General features: G+C 34.6%; 1 protein-coding gene across 3 annotated transcripts in view; it reads right to left on the bottom strand.

The window, feature by feature from the left end:
* Positions 1–793: 793 nt before the first annotated feature.
* Positions 794–13,822, bottom strand: part of SPAG1 (sperm associated antigen 1) — a 45,344-nt gene continuing 32,315 nt past the window's right edge. For all 3 annotated transcript variants that reach the window (XM_049827074.1, XM_049827094.1, XM_049827084.1), the window contains 6 exons: positions 12,090–12,265; positions 8,941–9,082; positions 7,903–8,029; positions 4,511–4,675; positions 2,164–2,541; positions 794–2,008 (listed from right to left, as the gene is read on the bottom strand). In XM_049827074.1, the coding sequence (XP_049683031.1) occupies positions 1,877–2,008; positions 2,164–2,541; positions 4,511–4,675; positions 7,903–8,029; positions 8,941–9,082; positions 12,090–12,265 (1,120 nt within the window). In that variant the 3' untranslated portion in view covers positions 794–1,876. The remainder of the gene's footprint in view (positions 2,009–2,163; positions 2,542–4,510; positions 4,676–7,902; positions 8,030–8,940; positions 9,083–12,089; positions 12,266–13,822) is intronic.

Raw genomic sequence — 13,822 nt, 5'->3', positions numbered from 1 at the left:
AAAACAAACTGTACAAATGACACAGATACAAACTTCAGCAGTCAAGACTGCTGCTTAGAAGACACCTAAACAGCTTTTAATACTTGGGGTTTGGGTTTTTTGGGGGGTTTGTTTTGGTTCTTGATTTAACTTCATCAAGAGCTTTTGTGATGTGGTGGCTTTTGACATTGGCTCTTACTCAACTGCAGTTTTCAGGCAACTAACACTATTTTAAAATTACATAGCTGGGTTTTACGCTTTCTTTTAGCAAAGTAACTTTTTCCTAATCCATGTATTATTAATAACATTCTCCAGCTTGTAATTTATTGTTATTAAAAACACTCTGAACTCTATTACATGAAAATCAATTAAGTTTTCTAAACTGTGTCAGTAAGTTGCACACATACAATGAATCCTCTCTGAACATGCTAAATTGCAGTGGAAAAAATAAAAAGATTGAAATCGCTAACACAGAAATTAGTGAATGTGAATACTTTGCCACCATGATTGAAGAATGAAATTGGCATTTTGTTGGTTAAGTAGAATTAGTTATGCATAGATTAGATGAGCAATACATCTCTCTTGAACACATGACAATCTCATAAAAAGAGGACATTTAAAAACAAAAACCATAACTTGCACTGGCAGTGCTTTAGGAATTAAAAGCCTCATTCTTGGCACTCTACTTCAAGACAAAACTCATAATCCACATGTCAGAATTACAAGCCTAAAGTGTGTAGAAGCAGAAAAAAGAATCCGTAATTGTACTTTTCAAGAAAAAACTTTATTTTTTTTTAATTAATATACACCTGAGAAAAATCTCCATTAGAACAACATTCTTAATGATATTTCTGCAGTGCTAGTGAGTTAGATATACATTTATATCGTGTGTGCAAAGAAGGCGTTGGGGTATTTGAAAAATTTAAAAGCTTCATCTTGAAAAAAGGAGCTTTGTCAGAATCAAATATAAAACATAAGTACTGCCCGAAATAAGAAAAAAAATAAGTCATCCTGGTCCACAAAATGGGTTTACTTTTAGCTTTATAAATATGTCTGTAAACAGAAATAGCTGGTGTTTTAAATAATCTGATTACAAAACTCAAGACTTAAATATTTTTATTGCTAAGTACAGCCGCTTGTTCTCCTGTTTACCACAGTCACTTCAAAGCCATGCAAACCAGCAGTCCTTCCATGCACACAGAAAAAAACTAATTCTCTGTGCACTAAAAATTACTCCCTTGTTAGTAATTTTAAAAACATACCCATTTATTTAATAATTAATTATTTTGATTCAAAGTGTTCCATGGCAAGCTAATATATTAGTCATTCACCTTTGCTGCTAAGCTGTATTGCACCAAAAATACTTAAATCTGTTTTGTATAGACCAGGGATAGTGAAGAAACAGATGGCCTGTAGTAGTTTATCTAAAAAATTTAACACTTTTTGTAAACTCATTTTAGCAAAGCTATTGCTAACTGACCCGTTTATCCTGAAGACACATACACGTCTTTATCACAAGAAGATACAACTCACAAAATGATATAACAAGTGATGAGTAAAAGTGTATTATCTATTGTACCATCAAGATATTTTACATTATATATATAGTGTAAAATATATTTTTATATAATTAACACAGCCTAAATAAAATCAGTATGCCAAGTAACATGAACTTTGTACTGAACACAAAGACATGCATTAAATTCTAGAGATTAAACATGTATACAACTACAAGAAAAAAAGAGCAGCAAGTTTTAAATGTGCATATGCTGTCAAAAGAAAATAGAACTCAGACAGTCCGGGTGAAGACCCACTTCAACCCATGCAAGTCTACACAGTTCGCACATCCATCTTATAAACACGAACTACATGCATGCAACCAATAAATTTTAACTTCTTAAAGTTCATAAACCTTTTTAAGGCTCTCAAGGTCTTCCAAAGAGTACTGATTATTCTGGTTTTCTGAAAGCAAGTCAAACAGTTGCTGAACCTGGTTTTTTTCATTTTTGCTAAGAAGGGCCAGCACCACCTGAAAAAACAGATTATTTTATAATTAGCACAGGCTGATCAAAAATCATAGCATTTGACAGAGATAGAAAATCAGTATATCATTTCCTTTTAAGATAGGAAAATTTCCTTTAGGTTTCTGTGCAACTTAAGTACACATTCAATCTAGGTTCTTACCTTAAATCTTTCTACTTTGCTCAAGTAGAAAAGGTGCTGATACACAAGGCCAGGATCTTTTCCAACTACATAACACTCCAACGACTGGATAAAAATCAAAAACATTTCTCCTTCAAGTTTGTTACTTAGCAGCACTGGCAATTTTTTTGGATCAGTAATTGTTAAAAGATCTGCACAAGCAGCTTTATCCTTATTGCTATTCACTGCATTTATAATCTGACCAAAGTCGTAAGCATTAGATGGTTCAGAAATATGCAGTTTCTTAGAGGTCTTCAGTGGCACACTCTTTTGAACTGCTTCCTCAGAAGTAACATGATCAGTCACAACATCTTCTGATGTAGCAAACTGTCTCTCTTCCTGTTCATCACATTCAGCCACCTTCACAAAGAAAATGGCAACAAATCATTTTAATGTGGACATAGAGATAACCTGAAGCTTCATAAATTGCATGCATATATCCATCAACAATGTCACTAAATTAAAGTTAGCATTTTACTCTTCATAAAAGAAAGGCACCTGTGTTCTTTTATGACCTACTTCCCCCCAGAAGAGTACCTCTAATTCATCTTTAAAGGTTTGTAGTCAAAAGTGCATGTTTTACATTTCCTTTCACTGCTTGGCACTCCACTGTAGAAAGACAACTGAAGACCACTGGGAGAAAGCTAAGGAGGACTGTATACATATATTAAATGTGAAGTTGCAGAAGACAAGCAGAACTGAAGTCAAGTCACCAGATAGATACCCATGTTTCATTTCACTGCTGGGCCTTCAGAATAGTACAGGTAAACAGTAGCTGTTATCAGGTTGCCATTTCGAGTCTTGCTGTGGAAGGAGAAAGCTCAGCATGGTCTAACTGCCTGAACACCCACTTAACTTCTTCTGGTTTGCAGCCTGCATCAAGTTTCATGAACCAGTCGCTAGAAAATTAACTATGGGTTCAACTACATTTACTAAAATCTATTTCAAGCTATCAAGAGTTGTGGAATTAGTATAAACTGACTAAAACTCATTGAATGGGGTCTCCTCAAAGGATACCAAGTTTTTCAGGAAGTCTGAAGACACAGTATTGCATAGTAAAGGCTAGCTAGATCAGCCGTTTTTGGAAAAGACTGCATTGGGCTTATAGACATTTTGTTCTATTTTTCAACAATCCTTAGTATCAAGAGAGAAATCTTGACTGCCTTTTATATAATTATAGCTTGATGAAAATGGAATAATAATGATAAATCCCAGTTTCTAAGTTTTCTTTGTGGTCTGTTTTCATAGAACTACCTTGTACTACAGCAGCTAAGACAGGAAAGGCTCTCTAAGGGGGCAGCTGTAATTATGATAGCAAACATAAATGCTTCCTGCCCCACCCCTGGAAAAATTACCACTGCCAGTAATGTAGTTGGCTGGTCTCTGAACAATGCAGTGCCTTCCCAAACCTCCTCTAAACACTCTCCAGGCGCCTTTGTCACAGCTCAGAGCTTAACTAACACTACACTCGGCTTACACCAGTTGCATAAAATCCCATGAACTCGTGAAAATGTGAAGTGTTTCAATAAAACAAAATGTTTCTATATTAATAACTGCAGTTTCCATTATACCACCATTTTGAAATTATATTATCAAATTACAGTATCACTGTACAGACTGGTAACTATGTGTTTTAACTATATATTGTAAAATGAAAAGGGAAAAAAACCCCAACATTCTTAAAGGACCAGCAAAGCTACAATCCAAAAATATCAGATGACTGAGAAAATCCTTTCATCACCTAATTCTACCCAGCACTCTGCAAGGCTCATGTTTTGATCCAGTACATAACATTACATCACATATTTCTTTTATAAGATCCTGCAGATGTTTTATCCATACTCCTGCCCTTTAAGGTAGGATTTCATTCTTCAGACCAGTAACTTTACTACTAGCACAAGAACAGCCAGCATGCCTGCTGACAACAAACCTTTGCCAGCACAGCCCCACAGGCTTCCCAAGTAGCACAGGCTTTAAAAACAAAACTGCTATTTGACAGCTGCATTCTGTATTTCAAGCTGTTTCAAAGCCTCAGCAGTTTTTGTTTACAAGGAGCATATCCTCAAGTTTAGTGCTATCTAAATGTACTTTTTCCATTTCTACTGCGGTTCGGAATACACTTCAAAGCAGTCCAAGCTTCACTATAGAATGTAACGGACACTGAACGTATCATATGCAAGAACCTTCCCATTGCCCTCAAAATAATATGTAAAATACAACCCCACCCCAAAAAACTGTAGAGCTAAGAAGTGCAAAACAAAAGCTTTAACATTATCTCCTCAAATTTGTGGCTTGTGTACTGTCTGTTTTTAAAAATGAACAGGTATACCTCTTGTATGGTTATTTTCTTCCTTTGCTTTTGTTGACTGCCAGCTACAGCACTGCTGTCAAGGTTAAGCAGTTGGGTTACCTCCTCTAGTTCCTTTTTTGCTTCAAGAACACTTGGATCTATTAGAAGTACTCTGTTGAAATCATCAACACTGGCTTGATAATTCTGTAAGTAGAAGGGAAAATAATTTTTTCATAAGCACACCACTAGGAAAATAAATTTGAACTACCATACTGTCCTTTACAATTAAGAAAAATGAAAATGCTAGGATCTTGACATTAAGTAGACAAAAATAATCTAAATACAGTGTAATTTCATTAGAGGGAAAAAAGAAAGCTGAGGATGAGTCTGAGTTAGTCTTTTGCGACTAAGTACTTCTGTATTGAATATGTAATATGAAATAATTTATTCTGAGAAACATATTCCCTGTATCAGAGAATAGATTATTGAAGATTGCTGCTTTTAGGTATAATTGCTTGCAGTGTAACACTTCTTCAAGATTAATATAATGTGAGTCCATCAACAGTCTGTGTACTTGCTTTGCCCATAAAAGAGAGTTAAATTAAGCTTAGATTAAAAATATATCTAATCTTCCTGGGCTTCAATCCAACAGACCATCTCTTACAGTTTGAGAAAGGAAATTTTTGGTAATACCTGAGAAGATTTGAATTATGTTATGAACTCTGGGATAAACAGCATTAGAAAGACAAACACATCCACAGAGTGGCATTAGGACACAGTTCCTCAGTAATCAGTCTTGTCATTTGTTTAATGTTTTTATTTCAAATTTGATGAAGTTAATAGCATTAATTCTGAGGAAGACTGGAACATCGCACAGGAAAATCAAGACAACCTGAGGGCTCGATAATCAAAAATAAGTATGAAATGTAGCAGTTAACAGTAAAAGACCATGCAGACAGTAAAAGATCAACATAATTTCTTTCTGTGAGGAACCTAATATTTCTTCTGTTCCCAAGCAGTATCATAAGGTTACTGCAAGTCATTCATATTATCATGAAAAAAATCCTCAGGTACCCGCTGAGGTACTTCCTCAGCATCCCAACTGTAATAAAAGCACCAGTGTACAAGTCACTCATATTCTCTTTCCCACACGGAATGTTTTATTCAATACTGACGACCAGTATTCAAGGTGCAGAGACACTGAAGTGAGTCTGTAAATGAACTGAAGTCTGCTACATCATGAAAGAAGAGTAAGAGAACTAGAATTATTTAGCCTCAGCAAATGTATGCAGAAAGGGGGCAGATTGCTTTCATCAGGAAACAGCTACTAATTAAGCTAAATCATTTGAATTACAGATGTGAAGATTCACAACTACAGAAAAATGAGATTCTGGAACAGACTTCTAAAAACGATCACAAGGGTCAGCAACCAACCAACCTTCCTGGATTTAAAAGTGCAGCCTGCCAGACCAACAAAAATCATACAAGTTGGTTGTACCCAAAGCAAGAGACTGGACCATCAGCTGTAGGAGGTGCAGTCCAGGGTCCTGTGTCCTATGTTACAGGCCTAATACATCACACAAGCACGATTTTTTCCTAATCTTCCCTTAACTACATCTCAGTACCTCTATAAAAAAATGTCATTTACCACACTAAAATTCCACTGCAGCTTTTGTGGTTAAATATCAGGATATTTATATACAAATAACATTTCCCAGCTTAGTTAGGTCTTTGCCAAACTACATGCCTCTAGCTCTTAAAATTTTTCATTACAGAGTCATATGTCAACCTCCAATCACTTTTGTTGCTTTCTCTGGCTTTACAAATTGCTCACATCCCTGGAATTAGCAATAATGAAGGCATTAAATCCAACCACAACAAAACATTTTGGGAGTCCCCAGCTCAGACTGTTCTGAGGGAATCCATGAACAGTGTGTTTCAGGTTGTGTCTTCAGTAATTGAAAAATAGCATTTTTTCTAAGATATTCAAAAAAGCAGAAGTTATTTCTCCAATCCTTGACATTCTTCACTAGTGTGTAATTCCCTTTTTTTGACTGGTAGAATCACTATATACCTTTGCTTATATTTATACTCATTTTTTATCAACTTCAACAACATAAGGTTTCATATGATTAATACCAAATAGCTTGCTGCAGTTACAGAAAAGATTTTACACAAAATAAAGACTTTTCACCTTCTTTGAAAATTAATCAAAGCAAACTTTCAAAATTTCATACCTATTGTAACAGAGGAACAAATTTATCACAAACAAAAGATCCCATAGTTCCTACGACTTCCATTTGGATTGTAACATGGGATGAGAATAGGCTAGTATATTGCTCAACACAAACAGGTTGTCCTCAGATGATTTGTAAGCTGAGACAATCAGGTAATTTTTTGTTAAGGCATCAAACATACTGGAGGTCTGCAATAAGTATTCATTTGATGGACACTGCTGAAACTTGGTGGATGCTTGGAGTGATCACCTCCAGTTATAAGGAGCAACATGGGAGAAAGCACTTAAGATGCTTGTTTAAAGACACTTGTAAAATTTACTACGAAGTAGATGATGATAGCTGCCATCATGAGCCAACAGAAGTGAGAAGCTGATAATTTAATACCAAGTAAGAGCTGACAGGTAGGATAAGGATTGCTATGAAAGAATTATTAAGTATAGAAGAAGGGGAACCAACAGAGGGGATGGACAAAAGGAACAACATGGTTCAAGTGATGGAACATTAGATTTGCAGTCACATTCAGGATGGATATGAGCAATGTAAGTCTGCATTTATGATGATCAGGTACAAGGATACTCAAAAAACCGTGTAACATGAGCACACTACAGACAACACCACCACTGTGTAGATAGAAAGGAAAAGTTTGAGCACCGACACTGTCCACAGAGCAAGTAGAATACTGACAAAGGTTCGTAATGTGTTTGGGGAAGGAAGAGCAAGAAAATGAAGATAAAATTAAAACCCTGGTTTAATATGACAAGCACTCAAATATGAGCAGATGCCAAAAGACAACCTGAGATTTTAGTTTGGACAGATGAAGACACACTTGGAGAGAATCCGTTTGTGATCAGCAAAGATATAGTAAACACCTTCAAAGAAAAAACAGACTGGGATACCCAGAAGAATATTAGAACATTAGAACAGAGTTGAAACTTGCTTAACCAATCTCCAGTAAACCTCATTTATTCTAATACTCTTGTATTTTCTCAAATTATTACAAGTCAACATGCAGGTTTTTATGTTGCAAAAATATTTATGTAGTATCTTATGTATGCCTAATGCTATACAAAGTAGTAAATCATCAGCACTGCATACTTTGTATTCTCCCATCGACTGCAACTACCTGATTGCCTTTGAAGAGGATAAGCAAGTTTAGAAGTGCTTAAGAATACCTGCCATGTTCTTTTTCCTCACCTGTAATCCTTTGTACGCTAGTGCTCTTCTATAAAAAGCTTTAATATTAGAATCTTCTATCTGAAGAACATGATCACAATCCTGCTTAGCCTCTTCATATTTATACAGTTTCAAGTAACAGAGAGCTCTGACACAGAAAAACAGAATACACTGCAATATAAGTAAATTCTACAGTGCTGTAGTGCCAACAGTATCTGACTCATAAATGTTAATTACAATACTTCACACAATTCAGTCTCAATGTGGTATTTTTTAAAGTACATAAAAAAACCAGTAAGTATTAATAACATCACTGGATGGATTTAGAGAGGGCCAATTCCTGAAATAAAAGTCAAAATTCAAGTATGACTAATGCTTGAAGTTAGGCAGATATGTAAGTATTTTAAAAGCAAAGTCTACATTAGTATAATATGATAGTATAGTGGTTGATACAGTATGGATTTTATACAGCCATTCTAGGTAAAGAAGTGCTCTAGATTAAATAATCAATACTGCTTTCTGCACCTAATTATTACTTGGAAGTCTCCTATTCAAGTACTGGCCTAATCAAATCCTTCTTAGTTTGTGAAAGCTGATAAGATTACATCATAAGAATTATGCTGCAGAATTAGGTCAACCTTTAAAATAATGCTGTTGTATGACCATGTTCCTACTTTCATTTTCTCAAAATGTACGTTTTCTCTGAATTATTACTCTTCATATCTGAGATACTGCTACTGCATGTTAGTTTTTAATTAAAATTATACCAGCATTCTCAAAAAATGCTGCAAAATGCTATGCTAATTATAACTTTTATTATGGCTTACTCTATTTATATAAAGATTTTAAGATATATATCAGTGACATCAATACTTGCTCCCTTTGGAAAATAACAGAGTTTAACAAAAAATCAATTTTGTTATTAGAAACATTCATCAAGTGGGGAAAAAAAGTCCTTTTTTTTACAACAGTGACTGAAGGGATGCAAAATCTCTATTTGCAGTGAGAAAATATAACTATTGTTATCCCACAAGGCAGGGTTAGATTTTTGATCTTTACCTGTTAGTGTAGATCGTACATTCCTCGTTATTTAACTTCATGCATTCACTGTATTTATTTACAGCTTCTTCATATTTACCCTTTTTTACAAAATCATTCCCTTCATTTTTTAATGTCTTGAACTTCTCCTCAGCTTTCTCACCTACATTATAAAAGGATCACAGTGTTACATAAGAAGGTCAGTTCATTGAGGGTAGCTGAATAATCTACCCAGACTAAGAATAAAAGCCTGGCAACTAGAGTATCTTTATTGGTCTGCACATTGCCATTTCTGTCTCAGATCTCCCTGCTGCTCTAAGGCATAAACTACCATATCTACATTTGGGACAACACATACTTCCCCATGCACCAGGGTAACTATTTTGCTGAAAATAATAGCATGCAACAGAGAGCTCTATGCTTTCACCTCCTTCTGTCTACCCCTTTTGTGTGGTAGAAAGGGACTATGTATCACCACCGAGATACCAGCTGTATTTACACTGGTGGAGATTTTATCAGCAGGATTAAAGGCCTTCTAGATCTCCACCATCACGCCAAGGCAGCCGTAATTTGATCTAATATTCTTTCTGCAAGCAACTATCACAATTACTATGCTGAACTGACAATGACAAACAAATCGTCACATCAGGAGGGGCTAGTGATACATCAGTAATATTCTGTTAATAGCTATTTATAAAAGATGCTTTGAGGAACCTGAAAACACCTAACTATACTTTTTTATCAATATTGTGTTCTTCCATAATTGTCTTTCCTTCTAAACTCCACAACATTTGTTGCACACGCTTCTGGGTTAGACTACAATTTTTAGCTATGTTTGCAGTGGAAAACCATCCTGATTGCAGTTTCATGTCTCTGTTGTGAGCAAACAATAATTAGTAACGTAGCTCTAAGTAAATCATAATGGAAAAATCTACTTATTTTACCTTGCTAAAGAATATGAGCCCCTTGTCAAGATTCAGGTTTTAAACACTGTACCTAACCAGAGAATTTTAACCAGTAATTAAACTCAGTGAGTTCTTTTATAAACACATGGCAGTCTCCTCTGCCAGAAAACTACATGTGGCCTTGGGGAAAAAATTAAGTGACAATGTGAAACCAGAACAGACTTATGCAAGAAACACAACTAAATCATAACTCAAGTTGCAAGACACAAAAACCAAGAGACAATTGTTGCAGAAAAGCATCAGCCAACAGTAAGGTTTAACTACTGACTGAACATCATTGCTGGCACACCTCTGGCACCAGCTATGACTGTCGGGTCCCACTGATTTAGTACAGGCCTAACTGAAGAGGCAATCACAACCTTAGAGTCAGCCTTCAGTGAAGAAAACGGTTCACAGTCCTCATTTAGTATTTCTAAAAACAAAGCCTAACCAAAGCCCACCCTATTTGAAATAGATTGAGACGTGTTTTTTCATCAAAATGCCGCAGAACACACTTCATGAAGACAGTGATGGCCAGTTTCGTTAACTTGCATAATAGGCTAAACATGATCACTAGTGTTCTCAGAAGCTGCTTATCTGTGTACTTTTCACTATGATGATCTTCAAATTCTCTCTCTTAACAAAGTTACACAAGGTTATATAGATCCAAATTTACTGCTTAAAAGGTTTAAATACGTTGGTTATACATTGCAATAAAAAATCCAACAGGTTATATTCTTTAGTAACAGAAAAACCCTGGAGTACAACCAGTATAACAGAAAGCACTTTTCAAGCTAAGCATTTATGTTTAGTATCAACAATTGTGCAAGGTATCAGATTTCTACTTCATTTTAAAAACCCAAAAAGTTAAACGCAATTGCTGCCCAATCCTTAAGAGTCATGAATCAGTAATGACATGTACTGACAACAACTGTCATGAAAATACTTGTCACTGGACATTTGAAAAAGTAGAGTAAAATTTTTATCAACTTAATTGAGCTTAAATTATATATCAACGTGCCTCATGTTTCTTAAATGAAGAACAATTTTCTGTAGCATTACTGAAGTTCAGTATGCACGACTATTCAAATCATATATAAACCACACTGTTACAAATTTCTAGAACTACATCTTATTCTTGAAAAAAAAATGTCCAGTTTGTACATATTTATAAGTTGCTGGTTGTTTTACATCGGGTACAAATAAATCAACGCTATTTGAAAGATCATTTTAAAGTCATTAAATCCGTAGTGCCCAAGACTGCAGATTATTTGAGGACATGTATTATTGCAGTAATGTATTATGGACAGATACCCCTGTCATTGCTACATATTCAGCCAGCAAGCCGGTTATGCATTGCAGCCTCCCTTGGGTTAATCAAGGGCAGATTATCTTCAGCTCTACTTTTCCTTATATTGAAATAAAGTCAAAGGGGAACCAATTAATAGTTGAGTGAAAAATCATACAGTTAAGGCCTTTGCAAAAAGAATGTTTAATGTCAATGAAAACCGAATCAGAAAGGTTCCCTCACCTGATTTACTGGAGGAGAAAAAAGGAAACTGCAATGAAGGGAAAAAATCAGGAGGAAAAAGTGTCCTAAAGGAGTTAAGTACTCAGTTCTTATGTGTAAATAAGTCCAGAAGTAACATCTTTGACAGGTGACTACTAAATGGCTGCTGCCAAAATTAGAATCCATCGTAAAAAAAAAAATACTAAACAATCAGAAGTGTTCTTCTATAGCCCATTTCATTAACTACTGGCCACCTACAAGTCTACCCTTTCTATTCTGAAGAGCTGAGTAATGCTTTCATGAACAATTAAGCGACAGCTACAGATTATGCAGCTGATTATGTTACTGAGGTTGGGTGTTTGTTTGGGTGGTGTTTTTTGGGGGGGAAAACTATTATAATTGTAGTATTATGTCAGGGCAACTACTGATACTTGTGACAGGACTCAATATACTGCTGACGAGTATTTCTTCTGTATTTTATTTTATGTAACTTCAGAAATTACATGCTGCAAACCACACGACTTGGCTTAAAAAAATTTATAACTGTGGCTCCCTAAAGCACATTAAACCCAATCATCTAAATGACCAACATCTGACTTGGCTTTTCACAAAGGTCTCTGATAAGTATTTTCTAAAGCAGTTTCTTTGACATTATTAAATTGTATTCCATTTTTCAATTATATATTTTTATATACATTTGCATTAGCTATACATACGATTCATCTGCAACTGTTCTTCTCTGTTGATATCTGTAGCACTTCTTGGCTTATTCTCTGAAGTAAAGTTTCCTCCATCCCACCTGTGTAGCTGAGCAGCAACTGGGACAACTGGAATTGGTGGCAGTTTCTCCCTCCAACTGGGACCATCTTGATCAATTAAAGTCTTTGTTATTCTGAAAGAGAAAAGCCGCACCAACGTGACATTTCATATATTTAACTCACACTTTAATAACTTACACCCAAATTAAATAATGCAATGCTCCAATTTTTCAAAAAACAACTGAACAATTATCCTTGAGACTAATTTAAAAAAAGATTGTCACAGCAGTCAATGGTATTGCACTCATTTAAGATTTAGACTTTTTCCACTTTATTTAGAATATGCTAGCATTTAGAAGACAAGAAGCTGACTTCAGCATGATCTGTAAATATTTAAGCAAATGACTGATTTTGCAAGTAGGCTTTAAATGCTGCCTACCACATGCAATAAAGAAATAGGAAAAAAATTTGATGTATCTATTTTGTTTACTTTTCTCAGCTATTCATGTTATTTGTAACAAGATTATAATATCCTCAGCCAAAGTGTGATACCTAAATTTGCCAATGTCTAATGAAACCTCTTGCACAACAATTCTCTAAATAACCAATGCAGGTCACAAAGCAGGTACTAAGTTGCATTTTGCAGAACAGTCAGAAATTATCAGTCAATCATTCTTTATCCCCATTTAAAAATGCAAAGAACATATATAAAAACTGTTTAGTCTTTCTTAAACAAATACATATATATATAGGTCAACTATTTCTGTACATATTTCAATATATTTCAACACATATATATATAGGTCAACTACTCCTGTAGGTATTTCAATCCAAAATCCATTCAAGTGAGGGTTTCCTATTGCTGTGATACATTTTGAAGAAAGACCTAAGTAAGTATAATGAGTAAAGCCATACAAGACTTTATGGTTCCATTACAATTTTTTTTAAAAAAAAACAACCAAAACCAAGTATTAATCAATTATGAGAATAATAGTGAGATAAACATCTTATAATCTCAAAATAAGTTTAAGAGTCAAGTTCAACTGGTGATAAGCCTAATATCTGCTTTAACAAAGGAAAATTCTGAATTGAGTAGCAAAGGAAGTCACATTGATACTATAGCCAATAAACCTGAAATTTGCATATTAGGTGCATTTCCATCTAACACAGGTGTAAAAAAACACACTACATGAATACACATACAAAAAAAAATAATTAAGAACATTGAATGTGACATGAAGAATGAGAAGGAATGAGCATAAATTACCCAATCAAGTTTTCTTTCTTAGTTATGTTCTTTTTAAATATTTGAATAACAGCCATAAAACAACAACAAAAAAGCGTTGGTATAATACTATGGCAACAGAGTCAGAGCACTCAGGACCAAATTCTTTTCCATTAGGGTCTCATAGAAAAACCAGTACAAGAAGCAGCACCTGTTCTAATCTTTATTGTAAAACAGAAATTACAAAAAAAATTTAAGTATAGACTTAAAAAGGCTGTCTGTAGAGCTATATAATGTGTGATTTTATGTATTACATAATGCTGCATGAAACATACCATTTCTTGTATTTTTTAATTTAAAGTAAATTTCTTCATATATGCAGTATCACATATTGCATTATTATCTAGTTGCTTTATTTGTTTTCTAAGAGAACAAGAAGAGTACTTGTTTATGTGTTAGCTACATA

Source organism: Accipiter gentilis, chromosome 2 (assembly GCF_929443795.1).
Source record: "Accipiter gentilis chromosome 2, bAccGen1.1, whole genome shotgun sequence".
NCBI lineage: Eukaryota > Metazoa > Chordata > Aves > Accipitriformes > Accipitridae > Astur > Astur gentilis.
The sequence above is the reverse complement of the archived record's forward strand: the minus strand, read 5'-3'. Positions and strand labels throughout refer to the sequence as shown.